Source organism: Chelon labrosus (assembly GCF_963514085.1).
Source record: "Chelon labrosus genome assembly, chromosome: 13".
Classification (NCBI taxonomy): Eukaryota; Metazoa; Chordata; class Actinopteri; order Mugiliformes; family Mugilidae; genus Chelon; species Chelon labrosus.
The window spans coordinates 8,851,087-8,871,107 of record NC_140346.1 but is presented as its reverse complement, the minus strand read 5'-3'; the positions used below and the strand labels follow the sequence as shown (position 1 = coordinate 8,871,107).

Genomic DNA, 20,021 nt, shown 5'->3' with positions numbered 1-20,021 from the left:
TCTTTGGTGATAGAAATCAGCCACACAGACAACAACATGTTCTGTCAGTTAAGGCAGAGATGTTACCGTTTTAGTTGAAGAAGGTCTGAAATGTAAATATCTGTAAAACTAACCTTGTTTCGACGCTTGAACATCGTTGAAACTCTTTCTCTCTCTTTCAGTAAATAAAACGTGAAAGTGAACCGTAGTAGGACTTGCTCAAAGCGTTTGTAGATCTCGAACTAGACAGTAATAGTCAGGAAGTACTAGGAGGTAGTTTGGAAGCAGAAGTCTAACATCACAATATGACAGTTCCAGAATGTTAGTGATTTCCATGGACACGGTCAGAAACATTCTAATACAGACACCAGCAGTAGATGTAGTCTTGTTTTTGTTCAAATCTTCAGCACCTCCAAAGCACTAAAATGTATAAAATGGTAGATGGGCCTTCTTTGGTTGACCAAGCTCATCTTCCACCCAGCCCTGCTGTGCCACTGTGTCACTGTGCACAGATGTTTGTAAATGTCTCTGTACAAACATGATTTTATCAAACCCACCATACTCATAGTCCTTGCATGAAGTTTTTCCAGCTAACTCATCATAAATCACGATTTGCTAGAATATTTCTGTTTGTGTACAAATACTGATCTTCTTACTTACTGATTGTATTTTCTCGCACACTGGCAGTTAGCTTATTTCTTCCTCCCATATTAAACTCCGTTGGCAAAACTGTGATTTTATTTTTTTTCTTTATATACTGCAGTCCCAGTATCTGCAATTCTGCATCCCAATCTTTCATCTCTCCCAGTTCCATGGAGAACCATAAAAGTCACCAGAGAGCAGAAGCGTTGAATGAAGAAATCTGCCAGCAGTTTCAACCAGTTTTACAATAACTGAAGGTGCCACTTGTACCAACTTTATTAGTGATAGCAAAGGCAAATACTAACAAATGACAATTAAAATTTATTTTATTTATGCACACAATTTATATAATTGATTGGTCAATATGGTTGGTGTGAATAAACTTTCGAAATGAACTTTGTGCAATCATCAAATGTAAAGGGTGACAATAAATTACATCAAAATATCCCACAATATCATTCAAGTAATTTATCCACTGAACAGAGCACTCTGGCCACAGTCTGGAGTTCAGTCGTACTGGACCATGGGGTGATCACTCCAGGGAGGCAGGCTGGAGAGTTTCTCCTCAGTGGATGTTTCGATGGGCCAGCCCCAGGCCTTGAAGAATCCAGTCAGGTTCATCCCCACAGTCTGGGAGAAAGTCTCAGCATACAGGTTCATCTTTCCTGTGTTGTCATTGGGGAAGTTGCTCATGTTGTGGTAAGCAGCAAACACCTTCTTAAAGGCATCCCAGCCAAATGTATCTTGAAGCTATGTGGAAGGAGAGGTAAGTACAGGTAAATGTGAATGGGAATATTAATCCTATTTGAATGGGGTTTACAATGAAAACAGAAAACGTCAGTAAGTCAGTGCCTATGGGTATTACACAATGTATTGGATTATTTGGATGCCAAAAAAAGGTTTGTGATGTGACTAAATGGTAACCCAAGCTAGATAGCACTTACAATATCAATTAACTTACAAGAAGGTTCTCTGACTCCTCCAGGTCATTTCTGGGCTTACTTTATTGACATGGCCAAATTCTAAAACAGTCTTGGGGAGCCAAACACATACATGCACATCCAGAAGGCCACCCGAGACCTCAAGACCTGGCAAACCAAGGTTGACAAATTTGGGCTTCCTGACAGGTTTGAGGCTTGATTGCACCAGCATGGCATCCCACCCAAGGTACTGTGGCCTTTGCTACTGTATGGCATCTCTATGTCAACTGTAGAGAACAACAGCTACCTGCAAAGATGGCTTGGCCTGCCAAGGAGCTTAAGCAGTGCTCCTTGACATACACTTTAATTTAACCAACACCCCACAGCTCCCCTTCAGAGGCCTCACAGAAAAGTTTGTGGCAACACATACAAGGAGGCCATACAGTACTCCAAGGGAGACTATAAGACTGGATTAAGATATGCCAGGGCAGGAGGTGGAGTACATCCAGAGAGCTGTGTGTGACAGAGTCATGGCTGTGACAGAAGACTCTGGTTGGACTCATTGTGACAGATCGTGCAGGTCTTCCTGTCCCTGGTGTGTTGGGAGAGGGACCACTGTCTCAGCAGCTGTCCTAAGGCCTTGGGGGATCTGTGAAAGTGGTCAGCAAAGATCCACGACTTATTGCTGCTGGAATGCAACCCAGGACTTGATCAATCCCAGCTAGGTCACCTGGGTGAGGAGGTGTAATGTTGTACGACATGAAACATCAGATGACTCCAGGAACATTACTGACAATTAATCCTGGCATATCATAGATATGTTTCTTTAAACCAATAAAAAAAAAGTAAACCAAAAGTTTTTCTCTTGTCAAAACTGTAATCTAATATCTACATAAATGTTCTGCTGTCTAGAGTCATGACATCACGTCTTACCAATACCAATCTCCCTATCAATGCCAGAGGCATTTTTGACTGAGCCCCTGATCTTCTGAAAAGCTATAAAGGGAAAGTATCTAAGTTGTCCTACTGACCTCTATAAAGACAACAAATCCTTGTAATTCAAGCTGTGTTTGGCCATAAGCTTACATCATTCACAAAGCTGTTAGCAGAGCAAGAGATGTTGAGTTATTTGCATTGTGGAAGACTGCTAAATGTTTTCATTTCTGAATGCAGATCCAGTGTCTGATATAGTCTTTGTCTCACCTGTATATATGTCTCCAGGGCCACAAACACATTCCAGTTGTTGAGATTCCTGCCCCCCTTCACATACTCTTCTGCAAGAGCCTTCCTTTTTGTTGGAGTTAGCGGATTTTCAGTCTGCATTAAACACATACATTCATCTTGCTGAAAGAATGATTGGTGTGTTCTCAGTAAAGGGTTTCATTTCTACAGAAAGGATGTACTCCACCTTTGTCCTGTCGATCCCCAGCACCTCTTCATGCACATACACTGACCACAGGTTGCATGTACACTCTGTTGTGTGTGGTGGGAACTCCCAGCAGCCTCTCTGTTGGTTGTGTCCCAGTTCATGGATGGGACCCCACAGGCCTTTACTCTTAATATGCTTCACACTGACCAGCTCAGCTGCTGTAGACCTGTGTGCCATGATAGGATAACCTGCATGCATCCAACCTGGATGGAGTAACATTTTTAAAAGTTAAATGGCATGTAAACAAATAATTTCAAAATTTCTTATTTAATAAAAGATTTTCATTGAGAAATTGTGTTTGGAGTAAATGATGCATTCAAATACAGTATGACAGCCAACACACTCACCATGAGAAATCTGAACGTCAGTTACAAAACGCTCTTTGCGAGGAAATTTCTGTGGGATGACAGCAAGATCAGCAATACTCCTCATGATGTCATTCCAGAGCGCCGCCACCTCATCAGGACGTTCCAGGTCCCTAACAACATCTGATGGTACAGTGAGGATGATGTTGTCAAACTCCAGCTCTGCCCACGGTGAAGGAGCTGCACGCAGCAACGACCAATCAGCTGCTGTTGTCACATCTGCAGAAAGGAGACCAGTGTATATGTGTTTTCCAGACTGAATTTGTGGTGTTTTGACAAACAAAACTGTATCTCTTCAGTGACTAAGTCTGACAGCTAGAAATTGCATATAAATATAAGTAATACATACACCTTCTGCACAAAGGCTCTACACATTATGGATTCAGAAGTAAATACCCAGGGTTCCATCAGGGATACAATTCATATGTACTTCCAGTGTCAGCCACCACACACTCACCAGATTTATAGTATGGTGCAGGTACAGCCATCTGTACTATCACTTCTGGACCCCTCGCTTGTGTTTTGGGTGGAGCCACCAGGTAGATGAGTCCCCCCCACAGGTTCCAAACCTGCATCATGTCTGAGGTAACAGGGAATCGCTCATGAACACATGGTGCTCTCTTCAACTCTTTTGCATTCAGTCGGTCTGTCTGACAGCCTATCTGCACCTGAAGGACACATGAAAAGCATATGTAGATTGGTTTGATTTCTTTGAAGATTTTCATTTTGAATTTACAGAAGTAACCCAGTAGTTTTGTATCTACGATATCTCAAAGTAACTTTGTACCTTCCATCCCTGGTTGACAATCTCTGCTGGTATGGCCATGAAGGTCTTCATTCCAGGAGAGAGGTAGAGACCTGTACTGATCCACTCCTCCCCTCCTGCTGACACACCAAATCAAAGAAATATGCTCACATTCTATATACTGTAAGTTGAACTGATATAGAGTTCTGTATTTGATAACAACAACGAGGACTGACCTGCTGTATGAACGTCGATCTTGATCCTGTGGTTATAGACAACTGACATTAATGGGTTATGCTTGATGAGGTAGGGCAGGAGGGCATCAGGGTCTGGACAAACCTTATACACCTGTGATCCCACACTGAGGAGCAGGTGGTCTCTGGGACTCTTCGCAGGACAGCTCTCACTCACCTTAAATTAAATATGTATTATGGGAATATTTGTAGTGTTGTTGCTGTGGTTCAGTTGTTTGTATTAGTGTGGCAGCGGACAAATAAACTAAAGAGAACTTTTGTTGTCTTCATAAGTGAAAGTCATTCACTGCCTACCTGTGGCATGCCAGATATCTTGAAGATGGTAGCGAGAGAGGACACCACCTGTGTAAAGGAGGATGAGTCATGAGCCTCCATGTGTAAATAGTTGGCACAGTCTCCACCCAGTTTTTTGAGACATTCCTCTTCATGTTCTGTAAGTTCCTCTCCCTCAGTGACATGACCAGCGAAGCGATGTAGAAGGTGGCGGAAGTGGTAGTTATCTTTGATGGCCTGGCTAGGCTCAGGGGCTTTGTAGGAACCTTCCCTGATTATCTTTTCCAGCAGACTCAAGCCCATCCTGTTTAGGATTTTATTTCCTGAAAGATAGTTAAAAAAATCTAACTTTAAATTTGTTCTGTATGATTGTGAACCCTATTGCAAAAGATAAGTTGTTCTTTTTTTGTTGTTTTTGTATTCCTGTATCTCTTCTTTTACAGTCCATTCAGGACCTAGTGGACTGAAAAAAGCCCACATGTGCCACCTGAAGACTGTCCTGTTCTTTCTTTGACTGTATGTACCTCCATGTAGTGATTCTGTAGAACCCAACCTGACCAGGATAGAGAACTGGACCCTAACATCTCTTCCACTGGCTTTCTCTCATGATCTTTCTGTGTATGAAATTGAAAATTCATCATACCTGAGAATTCTGTCAAGGTGTTTTGCCCCTGGTGTGTCTGAGCCCAGTACCAGGCATGTCCACCAATCAGCAGGCCTCCTCCTTCTGCTACAAAGTCTTGGATTTCCTCCACATGCTCATCGCTGTACGCTGTGCACACAAACACACTCAGGTCTTTCCTGAACTTTGTCTTCTCACAAAGAAAGTCTGACTTGGAGAAGAGTTTGAAGGCATCGTTGAGTTCTGGCACTACACCAACGACCCCATTCCGGCCTTCATCCAACCACTGAATGGCATTGTTCCAAAATGGAGCCAGAGTCTGTAATAAATGTTGGTTGTATAAAAAGAAAAAAGTTTTGTTTGTTAATCATGTATGTTTCTCAAGTATTATTGTACACTACATATGGCTCTTCTATAGATAGCCAAATGCTGGTTGTTATACTGCAAAGAGCAAGAAAGTTCTCTGGCATAAAATTCTAACTTAAACATACAGTACTACAAGTGTTAAACAAATTAAAGAAAAAAGATAAAGTGACTTAATAAGGTGTCTACAAGTCTCTTGTATCGTAGTGGAGGATAACATAAGAATATTCTGTAGATTAAGAACACATATCAGTAATTTCAATAAGTAAGTGGTCAATACAACAACAACACATTTGCAGTGATGTAATGGAGTACCTTGGTTTATTAAGGATAATTTTATGTGCCATATTTACTCAAGTAAATTTCAAGAAAATATATATTACACACAATATACAGATGGAAGAGGCATAAACAACTGTGTGTACAACTGCATTGCAGGAATCAACCCCACCCTGTCCCTTCCTTGCTCCAAGATAGGCGTGGAAATGCAGTGAAATTTAATAGTTGTGAACACTATAGTGATTCAGTCAGTGACTCCTGCCCTTTGTGGGATCACCAGCATTATTTCCTGTGGATTGTCTTTTAATTTGCCAACTGTCGGTGTATCACTACAGCACTATAACAGTACATAACCTGTGATAGAAGGTTTCATACTGGCCACCACTGCCAACAAACATGATTGTTTCTGTCAACTGCTCAATTTAAAATATTGAAAAGACAAGTCACTGATTCGGATCCCACCTCTCGCCTCAGAAGTCCTTCATGTGTGATCACAACAACACGTCCTAGCCCATAGTAGGCTCCCGCCAGAAATGCTCTTCTATCTTTGGTGGTACCGATAGGGAAGGAAAGAGGACCGTGGACCAGGACCTCAGAAGCTACTATGCCATTCAGGAGATCAAACTCTGAAATCCCCTCCAGTAAAAACTCTAAGTCGTCCTGAAAATCCTTGGCAACTCTGCAGTACAAAAAGTGAATGGGAACAAGACAGAGGTTGTTAGAAAGGTAAAAACAAAAATGTACATTTTAATGTCGTCCTGCTTATCAGTCTTGTGATTCAGATTATTAAGATTATTTAATTCAGATTATTAATTTTATTTACTAGTTTGATGCTTATATTTTCAGCATGTGGTTAAAGAAAAACTGTAACAAAATTATTTTTACAAAAAAATAAAAGTTTCTATTTACCTTAAGGCCATCCAGGAGGATGGAATCTGAGGGTAGATAGGGATGTTTTCTACTTTACAGTGATGCTCAGAGAAGTAGATCCCAGCAACACCAGACACCTTGTTTCCATCAAACAGTAGCAGTGTGTTCTCCTTAGGGTGACCTGCAGCCCAGCTCCATGCTTGCCCCCCCATCAACACTCCTCCTCCAGCTTTCAGAAATGCCACCAGGTCTTTTGGGTCTGAACCCACACTGTAGGCATCTGTCACATACACACCAACTCCTGGATTGTCACTCAAGGCCCCCACAACTTCTACTTGGAAGCTGGATCTACTGAGGTTATCAGCAACTGCCTTGATGTTTTTGTGCACCCCCACAGAGATGTTTTCAGATTCATCTCCTCTCAGCCAAGTCAGAGTGTTCTCTACCAGAGTAGGAAAGGTGGTCAGGTAGCCTTCATGACCCAGAACTACAATCCTTCCACAGCCGTACAGAGAAGCCGCCATAATGACCTGGCCTCGGCTGTTCATTGCCAAAGGGAAAGCATGGTCTCCGATCAGGACCAGGTCACTGGGAACACAGGGGCCCTGTAGGCTCAACTCTCTCAGACCGCTCATTAGTGAGATGTATGCCTCTTTGGGGTAGGACTGGATAGGCTGAGACATGCTGGGTAAAGAGAGTATGTTGATTATGGGTGTGCTGAGTCGTTGCAATGGTCAAACAGTCGTGCTGTCCTGTAGGAACAGAGAGCAGATGTGTCATAAATCTATACTATAACATTTAGAATATTAAACGACTGGTCCAGAGATGAAAGACAAATCAACACCTTCAAGAGAGAGAATTTAATTGTTTATTAATGGAGGCACAACAGCTTTCCAACCAAGTAATTCACCCACTTAACTTATGTGGTAAGAGAAAAACATAGCGATCATAGAGAGCAGGACAGGTGGGAGTATTATGAAATTAATTTTACTGATATATACCAATACCAAACAAAATGGAAGGAAAAATCTTTTTTAACATGTTTTGTCAGGGGAAGAGCTGGGTAAACTGTCAACAGTTCACTGTGCACATGAGTTTGTTGAAGAAAAGCAAAGACAAAAGGTTTCCATGCAGCCTGAATACAGAGCTCTGTGAAATAACCCATTTAGAATATCGTCATGTTGCTTTGATCTTATTATGGCTGTGTTCTCTGACTCAGAACAACATATTTCTGACTGTCACAATACTTCCAGTCAGCACTGAAAACAACTTGAATGTAATATTTAGTATAGTTAGGCAATACACACTGAAATACATAGATGTTATCAGGTAGTGGTTTCATGAACATACTACTCCATGTTTGGACCTAACCCAACAAACCTTTTGGCTGTCTTATCTACATCTGCGGTTTACACAAAAAGCAGACACACAGCATCAAGACCTCCCACATGTCTGGACAGAGACTGGTTAAACCAGCTGGACAGGTAAAAATGCCAATGACAATTATCCACAAAGTTTCAAAAAAGGCAACTGGACTTGTAGAGTTTTCTCAAACTCTACAAGTCCAGTTACCTTTTTTGAACCTTTTTGGATATACCATGACCTGGATGACTGAGAACCTTCACAGCCAAAGACAATTGTTTTGCATGTATAAAACCATACAGAAAAGTGAGACATTGCTCCTTTAGTTAAAAAAAAAAAAAAAAAACAGCAAACCAATTAAATGTTAGCCACAAAACTTGTGGATGGAATTAGCAATATATAATTGAATTCATTATGTTCTAAAAACTAAATAAAACAGAGGCAAATTACAGTACAGTCATTGGAAGAAATATTTACAATGTAAATTAACATTTCCGCTGAAAAGCAGCACAATTCTATTGTGAGTCACAGAAATGTGGCTATACTCCACATATATTATAAAAGAAAGCTGAGCAGAACTATTGAAAGCATCTCTGATGTGGTCAGTCTTACCTTATTTCTTGATTGGTGTGGTAAGCAATCACTCCACGTTTTAGTCCCTCACCTAACATAAAAAGTAAAACCAGACATATTTCATTAAGCACCATGTGCTAAAAGCATTAGTTAATAATTCAATAATTATTAAAATCCTGCAAGGAGCCTAATAAAACACCATACTTTTTTCTCTCAGGCGTTTCAGACGAGGAAGTAAGATCCAGGTGAACTTCCAGCTCAGTTTGAGACGCTCCTATTGACTGGGTCCTAGTGCTAGACTCTCCTGACACCTTTACATAATGAACAAATTTTGGCTCAATAAACAGTTTTTAGACTTTACCTCCTACAAACGTCAAATTTTTTGTATTTACAGTAAAGACAGTGTACAGTTCAGCTTAAATGTACTGTATTTTACAGATAATTACCGGGAGACTCCTTGAGGTTAATATAGATGTCCTGGTAGGACATTTAGGGACTCTGAATTATTGAGCTAGTTAGATGTTTGTATAAGATGACATGATGGATAAAGTAAACATTTTCAAGGCATCGTGCTTGTTCTATGGCAAACAGAGTCCCGTTGGGTAGTTTAATTAATTATTTAATTCATTTCTCATTTATTTCCATTTTTTTTTTTATCATTGGTTTAGCGTTGTACTGTTATTTGTTCTAATATATAAGTATTGCAATATTTTCTTTGGTGGCTGACTCATTGGCTCACGCCCCATTGGGTTAACTATGTCAGAGTATAATGTGAGGGTATAATTGTCGTGTCCTGGCGCCGTTGTGGGCGGGGCAGGGGGCATGGCCATTGTTTACACACACGACCAGCTGTTAGCGCTGTGTAAACCTGCACTGCCGCCTGGAGCCCGGCCGGAAATCCCGGAGGAGATGCGGAGTGGTGTGCGATACCGCTAGATTTGGTATCGATCCGATACCAAGTAAATACTAGGCCAATATCGCCGATACCGATACCGATATCGATACTTTTTAAAAAATTTAGGTGGATGCGCCATCAATCTGAATCAATCTAAATCTGAATTAATTCTCATGACATTTTAAGTGTTTTCGTGATTTGCCTTTTGGACTATTAATCAGTTAAAGTCCAGTACAGAATTTGGTTTATAAGTAAATACAAAATACTTTATCATCACAATAAAAGTTTTTGTTCAGAAACAACACAAAATGATCACTCGAGGACAAATAAAAACAAATTATTTTTCAGGCAGAGTGTTCAGAAACTACAATAAAAACTAAATCTCTCCCTTCATTGAACTTCTTTCTGGATTTTTTTTTTTTTCTTAAATAAACAAAGTGTAGAAAATTAGCACTCCACAACAAATATTATAAATAATGTAAGGACGTGTTTAGGAAGTACAATACAAAAATAAGACAACATTTCTCCCCTTTAGTGCACTTTTTTCTTCTTATCAGCATCTGTAGGGGCCAAGTGGGCGGGGATTTTAAACATTTCTATATGCTTTTACAAGTTTGTTTTGTTACCACTGTACCACCTTTTTACAAATAGCACAACTTGCTATCGTTTCATTTTCGGCCCGAAAATATAACCAAACAGCCCTACTCTTTCTCTCGTTGTGTGTAATGCGTTGCTGCTGGCCGAGCCTGGCTGGTAGCGGTGGGCGGTGTTTGGTCACCTGGCGCCGCGGAGTCACGTGACGGTACAACAAACACACGGGAGGGGGAGGAGGAGCAAAATGAGCCTGATCTGCTCTGTGACAGCAGCGGCATTTAGACAAGTCAGGTCGCTTCTTTCATGAAACGAGAGAAACTGAAACTTAAGTATCGATCTCATTACATTGGTATCGATCAATCTCGATATACCAACGTTGGTATCGATATTATCGATATTTGGATCGATCCGTCCACCTCTAATGCGGAGGAGACGCCGGGGTTGCAGGGCTGGAAAGAAAGTGAAGGCAAGGAAGAGGAGGTACAAGCCGTTCCTGCGATCATCATGGGGAATGTTCGCTTCCTCGCAAACAAGACGGACGAACTGGCGGCGCTGATCAACACCCAGGGAGAAGTCCGTGAGTGCAGCTTGAGTTTTACGGAGACATGGCAGCATCGCAACACCCGGATTTGAGACTGTGCGGGCGGACAGAGACGTGACTACTAGCGGTAAGAAGCATCCTTGGTAGGGATGTGGAGGTGGTGGAGGATTACAAATACCTGGGAATGACCATCGACAACAGACTGAACTGGAGGACCAACAGTACAGCTGTGTACAAGAAGGGCTATTTCCTAAGGAAGCTGAGGTCCTTCAATGTGTGCAGCAAGATGCTGGAAAATTTCTACAACTCTGTGGTGGCCAGCACACTTTTTTTCTGCTGTGGTCTGCTGGGGGAACGGCATTACAGCCAGTGAAGACTGGACAAACTGATCAGGAAGGCTGGCTCCATCATTGGCTGCAGACAGGGAACATTTGAATCAGTGATGGAGAGGAGGACTCTGAACAAACTGTTATCAATCGTGGATAACCCTGACCACCCTCTCCACCACACAATAGACAGACAATGCGCACCTTCTCCAGAAGGCTCAGACAACTTTGTCGTCTCAAAGAACGCTGCAGGAAATCTTTCCTGCCTCAAGCCATCAGTCTGTACAACTCCTCATCTGTGTGTGACAGATGACGCTCTAGAATTGTGTTGTTCTTGCACATTTGCACATGGTTTAATTGGATATTGGCTGTAAATTCATTACATTTCATTGCAATTTAATTTTTACTATTCACTTATTTTTAATATTCACTTATTCACTTATCTTAGAATTCTTGTAAATATTGTGTATAGATTTTAGTTTTTTCAGTTCTCTATTTTTTTATTGTTGATTTTGACTTTTTGTTATATTTTATTTATGGTGTCGAGTGCCTGGACATTGCTGCTGCAACGGTGAAATTTCCCTGTTTGGGATTAATAAAACATCTGCCTATCTATCTATCTATCTATCTTATCAGACAGTTATTTAAATGGAACTCTTCAAGACAGCTTCTTTGCCATCAACTTCTGGCAGCAACAGGAATAATGTAACGTCTAAGAATAATCACATGACCACAGATGTATAGTATATTTTATTTAATTGGCACAGCAGCAAACAGCAACTGTATAAGAAAAAAATAAATGCTTTATTACAATGCAGTAAGGTAAAGTAGACCAAATCATGAATCAGACACGTTTCTTCCTTACTGGTTTAATTCAAATATTTCAAATATTGCCTCTTGTTGTATTATAGAAGAAGAGGCTTTTTCAAATTTTAGACTTTTTTCAATCTGCCAGCACGTAACATGCAAAGATGTGTAACATTTTGTTAACCACTGTGTTAACACGTTTTATTTCTGTTATCATTTGATGCTGTATTACCTGTTGTGATCTGCACGATTTCAATTTCTAGACAATAAGCATGAGCTAAATCTAAAAGTTCAATTAGGGAGTTTGCTTAAGAAATAATTTCCTGCATTTCCGAAGACATTTGTGTCTGCTCAAAAATCTCATCAATCTCACTTCAATACCAGATAAGAATTCTCACAAAATAATGCACAGTTATATAGCTAGTTCATTGCTGATTAACAACTAACATTGCTTGCTCTGCTCTAAATCAGATTCAGTCTGAAGTTCAGTCGTGCTGGACCATGGGGTGATCACACCAGGGAGGCAGGCGGGAGAGTTTCTCCTCAGTGGATGTTTCGATGGGCCAGCCCCAGGCCTTGAAGAATCCAGTCAGGTTCATCCCCACTTTCTGAGAGAAAGTCTCAGCATACAGGTTCATCTTTCCTGTGTTGTCACTGGGGAAGTTGCTCATGTCGTGGTAAGCAGCAAACACCTTCTTAAAGGCATCCCAGCCAAACCTTTCCTGGAGCTATGTGGAAAGAGAAAAGGGTAGAGATATATGTGAACAGAATGAGAGGAGGGTTGATGGAGGAACTGAATCCTATCACAGAAATAAAAAAATAAATTACTGCGACAAACTAGAAAAGTTGTAAGAAGGTATTTTGGCCACACAGAGATAGAGGTGGGAGAATTTCATGTTCTCTTGTGTTTATACTGATTGAATGTCACCAGACACTGAGTGTGGTTGCAGAGTAAATAGGGAAAAGTTCCCTTAACCTCTAAGAGCACACAGTCCTCATATGTCCAACCGAAAAATGAGATGTGACATTGGTATAAAACACAGAACAAGATCTGATTATGCATGACTGCTGGAGGGCGACTTTAACGCTGCTGATATTGTGTAGGTCTCCCTTGTGCCTCCAAAACACTTCTGACACATCAGAGAATAGACACGGGCCTTCTGAGGGTGATTTGTATCTAAACCAGGAAGGAACTCAGATCTTATGGTTCATTTCCTTTCTGAAAGTTTCATCAGTCTTTTAGGAGGGTTGAATATTATATGTTGACCATATTTTTGATTTGCAAATATAGATGCTGGTTTTGCTGGTGTCGCCCTTTAGCTGGGTAGTTTAGATTAGCTCATGCCATTAGCCCAGTTAGTCAGGTCTAGCCATCTACTGATTACCTGAGATGAGGCTAAAATGTAACATCATCAAAGCAATTCTGGACTAAAGAATCCTTTTTCTACAGAATGTAATATGCAGTCATTTTCTCTCACCTGCAAGTATGTCTCAAGAGCCACAAACACTTCCCAGCTGCTGAGTTTCCTGCCTCCCTCCACATACTCCTCTATACGACGCTGCCGTTCTGTTTCGGTCAGATTTGGATGGGCCTGCATTTATCATTGTAAAATGTTTCCAAAGGCAAAATAATAAGACTGAGAAACAATATGATTATACATATGTAAATATTTACTAAGTGGTTGCAATGTGTAGTTACACACCTAGAGACTGTTGTAGTTTATTACTATTTACCAATACTGTAGTAAATTACTCCACCTGTGCTCTGTTGACCTTCAGCACCTCTTCATGCACATACACTGACCACAGGTTACATGTGGCCGCAGTGGTGTGAGGTGGGAACTCCCAGCAGTCTCTCTGTTGGTTATGTCCCAGTGCAAAAATTTCTCCCCAAAGACCTTTGGTCCTGGCATCGTTTGGTTTGACCAGCTCAGCCGCTATAGTTGAGTGCATCATGACGGGATAGCCTGAATGCATGCAACCTGGATGGAGGAGACACAGCTCAATCTGGGTTGTCTGAATGTAATCGTGGTTGAAACTAGTAGTAAATCACTTCTTTTTTGGACAGCACAATTAAAACATTTTCTTGAATGTGTGATAATGACACAGAAAACACACATACCACCAGAAATCTGAACATCTGCTACAATGCGCTCTTTACGGGGAAATTTCCGAGGGATGACAGCCAGATCAGCAATACCCTCCATGATGCCATTCCAGAGGGTTGCCACCTCATCAGGACGTTCCAGGTCCCTAACAACATCTGATGGTACAGTGAGGATGATGTTGTCAAACTCCAGCTCTGCCCAGGGTGAGGGAGCTGCGCGCAGCACCGACCAATCAGCTGCTGTTGTCACACCTGAAGGGAAGCATGTAGATACTGTGGTATAATAAACTCAGAGTTTTGAAATATTGTAATTACTCATCAGCACTGTAGACAAATCATAAGGGAGGAGACAAGGAGCCAAAGCCTCCTTCTCTGGTCTCCACATCTGATCTCATTTGTCCCATCCACTCAACACCTTTTCATCTTTCTGTTGGTTCCACTTACTCTTTAGCATCTAGTCAGGCTTCGTTTCTGAACTGCACATTAACAAAATGCACATGACCAGAAACAGTGACCAATAACATCGCAGATTAATAATATTAATAATATTTTTTTAACATCAAAACCTCTTTCATGCAAGGTGAACAGACGGTGACACAAACTTACCAGACTTGTAATAAGGTGCGCGCACAGCTATCTGCACTATGACCTCTGCCTCCTCCACATATGTGTCAGGTGGAGCCACTAGGTAGATGAGCCCCCCCCACAGGTTTTGCACCTGCATCACCTCTGAGGTAACAGGAAATCGCTCCAGGACACATGGTGCTCTCTTCAACTCTTCAGCCTCCAGGAAGTCACTTTGACAGCCTATCTGAACCTGAGGATGACGTTAGAAATGTGCATTTAAAACCTGTATAATTCTATGGTGCAGTATGATTGATTTTCATAGATGTATTTATGTAATAAACTGTAGATGAGATGCAACAATAAATAGAGGAATAACAATAGAGGAATAGCAGTTGGCAAGACAGCTAAAGTCATAGAGGGCGCATTTTCCAGAACATTCACATTTTTAGTCACTATGAGACTAAAGAAGACAGATTTCTATAATGCAGATAGAGGTGACAGAATTCAGAGAAAGATAAGACACGGTTGCACCATTAGTCAATTGTGGTGTGGATCGGCAAGATAGGCCCGGTACATTCAAAGGAATCACACAGCAGTGTCCTAAGACTCTTGTATCAACATCAGACAATGATCAGACAATGATTACACAAGTAATTTGGCTCCTTCTGTGAAGGAACATGCTGTTGTGACACTGACAGAAAACTTACTTAAATCTTCGTATGATGGTTCTCTTCCATGGTTTATAGAGCACAATGATGGCTTTCTAGCTTTGTCATCCATTTTATCTGTAGTTTAATGGCCAATTCAACAAAAACAACTGAAAACTCATAAACATGCCAAGTGTTCTAATAATTTTGTCCACCACTTTAGATTAATGGTCTTGACTTGATGTTCAAATTTAGCAGAATGTTGACATGATCACAGTAAACTTTGATTTAATGTACTGTACCATCCATCTCTTGTTCACCATCTTTTCTGGTATGATCATGTAGGTCTTCATGCCAGGAGAGAGGTACAGACCGGTACTGATCCACTCCTCATTTTCTGACACACAAACAGAGCAGCAAATTTTATATTGAGGTGTGTATATATCAAATATAATAAAAGTGTTACCTTTCCAGCAATGTAATATCACTGTGAGGACAAATAACTCAGAAGTTATTTCCCACATTTGTTCACAACACTGTGGTCTGACCTGCAGTTTGTGCATTTATCCTGATCCTTTGGTTGTAGACAACAGCCCTCACAGGGATGTGCTTGATGATGTAGGGCAGTAGGGCATCTGGATCTGGACAAACATTATATAGGTCTTTCACCAGAGAGGTGAGAAAGAGGTCCCAGGGACTCCTCACGGGGTTGTTCTCACTCACCTGAAAATAAACATACTGTATATCATCATTTTGAAAACAACAGACGATGACATCAAATGAGGTGCAGGTTAGAGGAATTGAATGGAATATATGCAGTAATGGTGCATAAATTATTCAGCTCCCTGGCCTTCCTAAAAGTCACTTACCTACTCACAACTTCACATTTACTGCCACCCTTTCACCACCAAGAACATTCTTGTCCCTGGAGGCAAATTGTGGCCCTAAGAGAGAGGATCTAGTTGCCTATTCACCATACAAGCAGTAAAATTCGTAAAACAACATATTGCCCACCTGTGGCACGTCACTGCGCTTTAAGATGTCAATGAGGACGTCCCGCACTTGTGTGTAGGAGAAACTATCAAAAGCCTTCATGGTCAAGACTTGGGCACAATCCATCCCCAGTTTTTGAAGGTGCTTCTCTTCCTTCTCAGAAAGTCCGTTGCCGTGGATAACGTGACCAGCAACACGTCGCAGACGATAGCGGAAGTGCTTGTCTCTTGTGGCCTGGCTTTTCACACAAGGCTCGTAGAGACCATTACCGATTGTGTTCACCAACAAGCTCAAACCCAGTTTGTTCAGGATCTTGTTTCCTGAAACACAGGAGACACACAAATCTGACTTGATTTCTGTTCTGCATAATTCAGGTCAAATTAACTCAGGTACCGGCATTTAAAAATGCCGAACAGCCCAGATTGTGTTGCTATGCGCCTGATTAGCAAACTGAACTGCAAGACCCATTTAGGACATGTTTAGGGCTGTTTTAGCTTATCCCAGAGTAGAGATGTAATGTGTTTCAACATATACCTGTGATAAAACATCCCAAGTGACAGTGATCTTGTGGCATGTTCTCCCTGTGTCTGCGTGGGTTCTCTCCGGGTACTCTGGCTTCCTCCCACCATCCAAAGACATGCTCGTTAGGTTAATTGGTGATTCTAAATTGGCCATAGGTGTGCATGTGTGTGTGAATGGTTGTCTGTCTCTGTGTTAGCCCTGCAATACACTGGCGACCTGTCCAGGGTGTACCCCTGCCTCTCGCCCGATGACAGCTGGGATAGGCTCCAGCAGACCCCCGCGACCCTTAACAGGATTAACCGGGTATAGAAAATGAATGAATGAATGAATGAAGATCAGCTATTCTTGTGAGATCAGTTACACCACAGGAAGTAGACTGCGCCCTACTTGATGTCTCTGTCTTCATGTCACTGTTGAGGTACAGTAGGCTAACCATGTTCTTGTATCTGCTTCAAAGATGCATTTTTAAGAAACTAAATACGTAAAAGATGATTGTGTGCCCGTAAATAAACACATTTCTAAATGATTTCTAAATAGTTAGGTCCCTATATGTTTGGACACTGACACATTTATTCTGACTGCTTACGAAACATATTTAAGTTACAGTTATATAATGAATATGGGCTTTAGACACAGACTCCCTGCTTTAATTCAACAAGTTGAAAGAAACGGTTAAAAATCAAATGTTTAGGAACTTCCACCATTTTTATACATATTTTCAGGAGCTATATATTCTTTCTATACACGGTATGAAGGTGTTGAAGGTATCAACACCACCCCACAACCACCATTGGATTAACCTTTACTAGTGTCTTTTTTAAAACTGTTTATGTTTCAAGTTGTATTTGCTTCCCTGTGACAGGTGAGTGTCTAGTATAACATCATATACACATGTGCTTTATATTATCATGCCAGTGAACTTGCCGGACTGTTGGAACTCAACATCTTTTGGTGCATCATCATACCTGAGAAATCTGTTAATGGATTTTGCCCCTGGTGTGTATAAGCCCAGTACCAGGAGTGTCCACCAATCAGCAGGCCTCCTCCCTCTGCCACAAAGTCTTGGATTTCCTTCACATGCTCATCGGTGTACGCTGTGCACACAAACACACTCAGGTCTTTCCTGAATTCTGTCTTCTCACACTTGAGACCAGAGTCGGTGAAAATGTTGACTGCTGGAGCAAAACCAACGACTCCATCCCGCCCTTGGTCCAGCCACTGAACAGCATTGTTCCAAAATGAAGCCAGTGTCTGGAATAAAAAGAGCTCATTTAAAGCTGAGACCACAGTTAAATAAGTTGTATGCAACATTACTTAGCACAATGCAGGTAAACTGTACGCCAAAACCACCCGTCACAAGGACAGTTTCTTCCCCCGGGCTGTCACTCTGTTGAACTCTGAGCAGTCACAGAGTGTGAGTCCATCCACATGAACAATAATCAATAACTCTGCACTGTTGTATATACTCACTGTACAATAACCCTGGTTTGGTGTAATATATTATCCTATATTTTATGTGTACAGATTGAGATTTTTTTATTTTTATCTTATTTTATTTTATTTTATTTCACTTATTTAAGTTGCTTCTGTGCTACAGAAAAAAGTTGCCGGAGTCAAATTCCTTGCATGTGTACATACTTGGCCATTAAAACTGATTCTGAAACAACTAAAAGACACCTTAAGTTAATATGTAGACTAACAAATGAGAAATTAATCATATTTTACTCTACGAGAGGTCATCTATCTATAACATGGCTGCATTTTAGATGATAGACAAATGCATTTTTATTGTGTACTAGTTTGCAATTAAGAGTTTGACTGATTCTAACTTCACCTCCATGTTCATGAAGCTCTCATGCGTTGCCACAATGACCCGTCCCCGCCCATAGTATGCTCCTGCCAGGAATGCTCGTCCATCGTCGGTGGTCCCAATGGGGAAGGACAGAGGGCCATGAACTAGAACCTCAGAAGCTGCAAAATCTCCCTGGAGGTTAAACTCTAAAATCCCTTTGAGTAAGAACTCCAAGTCCTTTTTAAATTTTTTACCAATACTGTATGAAGAAGAGAGAGGAAAACCCATATGGGTGATAATGGTGAAGTAAGAAGGAGAACACAATGCACACGGTAATTAAACATAGGACGGCCACACGTATGGCACATTTTTCAGAGAAATAGAAAAACTGCAACTTTAAATCAAAGAGAAGTATACACTTACTCTATAGCCTTCCAATGGGATGGGATGTCTGGGTAAACAGGCAGGTTCTCTGCCGTTCCATAATCTGTTACAAAGTAGATGCCAGCCACTCCTGCCACTTTATTCCCGGGAAAGTGGAGAAATGAGTTCTCATTATGATATGAAGCCCAGTTCCACGCTTGCCCCGCTATCAGCACTCCTCCTCCAGCTTTCAGAAATGCCGCCAGGTCTTTTGGGTCTGAACCCACACTGTAGGCATCTGTCACATACACACCAACTCCTGGATTGTCACTTAGGGCCCCCACAACTTCTACTTGGAAGCTGGATCTACTGATGTGATCAGCGACCCACTTGACATTTTTGTGCACCCCTACAGAGATGTTTTCAGATCCATCTCCTCTCAGCCAGGTCAGAGCATTCGCTGTCAGAGCTGGAAAGGGGGTAAGATAGTCTTCATGACCCAAGACCACAACCCTTCCACGGCCGTACAGAGAGGCAGCCATCAGGACCTGACCTTGGCTGTTTATTGCTAAAGGGAAAGCATGGTCTCCAATGAGCACCAGGTAACAGGGAACAGCAGGGCGGCGTAGGTCCAGCTCGCTGATACCTCTCATTAGAGAGGTGTAGGCCCCTTTGGGATAGGACTGCATAGGCTGGTTGGACATGGTGTGGAGATAAAATGCTCTGAAATTTGGGTGAAGAGGTGGAGGGCAGACAAAAGTGCAGCTGAATGTAAGCTGTGTTAGTGAGTGAAGTTAAACCCAAGATGGCTGAACTTGTTAGGTTGTCCTGTGAAAACAGACACAACTTCAAATATTTTATACATCTATAAAAATAAAGATACAACATTAAAATGTCAGTCTAAAACTGGTTTAGAGATGAACAGCAGTACCCATTAAGTTTGCAATTTTTATTTTCTTCTAAACACTCCAGAAAAACAAATGGATTTTTACCTGAATATCAGTTTGGTCGTCAGGGGATATACTTTCGATCGAAGTACTGCAGTTCTCCAAACACAACACTTTCTAAGAGTGTATGTCTGACGAGGGAGAGAAGACAAAGTGGATAGAGTGGAGAGCACTATTTAAAGAAAGAGAGAACATGAGGGACAGTCAACTCAACCCACTTTGACTAGATGACGGATAAGGTCAC

The 20,021-nt window shown here is 41.4% G+C and overlaps 1 protein-coding gene across 1 annotated transcript in view; it reads right to left on the bottom strand.

Annotated features, from left to right (window-relative positions):
- Positions 1-967: 967 nt before the first annotated feature.
- Positions 968-20,021, bottom strand: part of LOC311497788 (uncharacterized protein) — a 46,490-nt gene continuing 27,436 nt past the window's right edge. Inside the window, exons 2-23 of the mRNA XM_084558154.1 lie at positions 18,891-19,658; positions 18,510-18,726; positions 17,641-17,926; positions 16,175-16,473; positions 15,709-15,883; positions 15,463-15,557; positions 14,553-14,763; positions 13,962-14,198; positions 13,598-13,821; positions 13,318-13,431; positions 12,340-12,567; positions 6,781-7,466; positions 6,334-6,550; positions 5,095-5,548; positions 4,629-4,930; positions 4,317-4,491; positions 4,123-4,220; positions 3,793-4,003; positions 3,318-3,554; positions 2,950-3,173; positions 2,745-2,858; positions 968-1,371 (exon numbers count right to left, since the gene is read on the bottom strand). Coding sequence (XP_084414280.1) covers positions 1,129-1,371; positions 2,745-2,858; positions 2,950-3,173; positions 3,318-3,554; positions 3,793-4,003; positions 4,123-4,220; positions 4,317-4,491; positions 4,629-4,930; positions 5,095-5,548; positions 6,334-6,550; positions 6,781-7,466; positions 12,340-12,567; positions 13,318-13,431; positions 13,598-13,821; positions 13,962-14,198; positions 14,553-14,763; positions 15,463-15,557; positions 15,709-15,883; positions 16,175-16,473; positions 17,641-17,926; positions 18,510-18,726; positions 18,891-19,534 — 5,691 coding nt within the window. The 5' untranslated portion in view covers positions 19,535-19,658 and the 3' untranslated portion in view covers positions 968-1,128. The remainder of the gene's footprint in view (positions 1,372-2,744; positions 2,859-2,949; positions 3,174-3,317; positions 3,555-3,792; positions 4,004-4,122; positions 4,221-4,316; positions 4,492-4,628; positions 4,931-5,094; positions 5,549-6,333; positions 6,551-6,780; positions 7,467-12,339; positions 12,568-13,317; positions 13,432-13,597; positions 13,822-13,961; positions 14,199-14,552; positions 14,764-15,462; positions 15,558-15,708; positions 15,884-16,174; positions 16,474-17,640; positions 17,927-18,509; positions 18,727-18,890; positions 19,659-20,021) is intronic.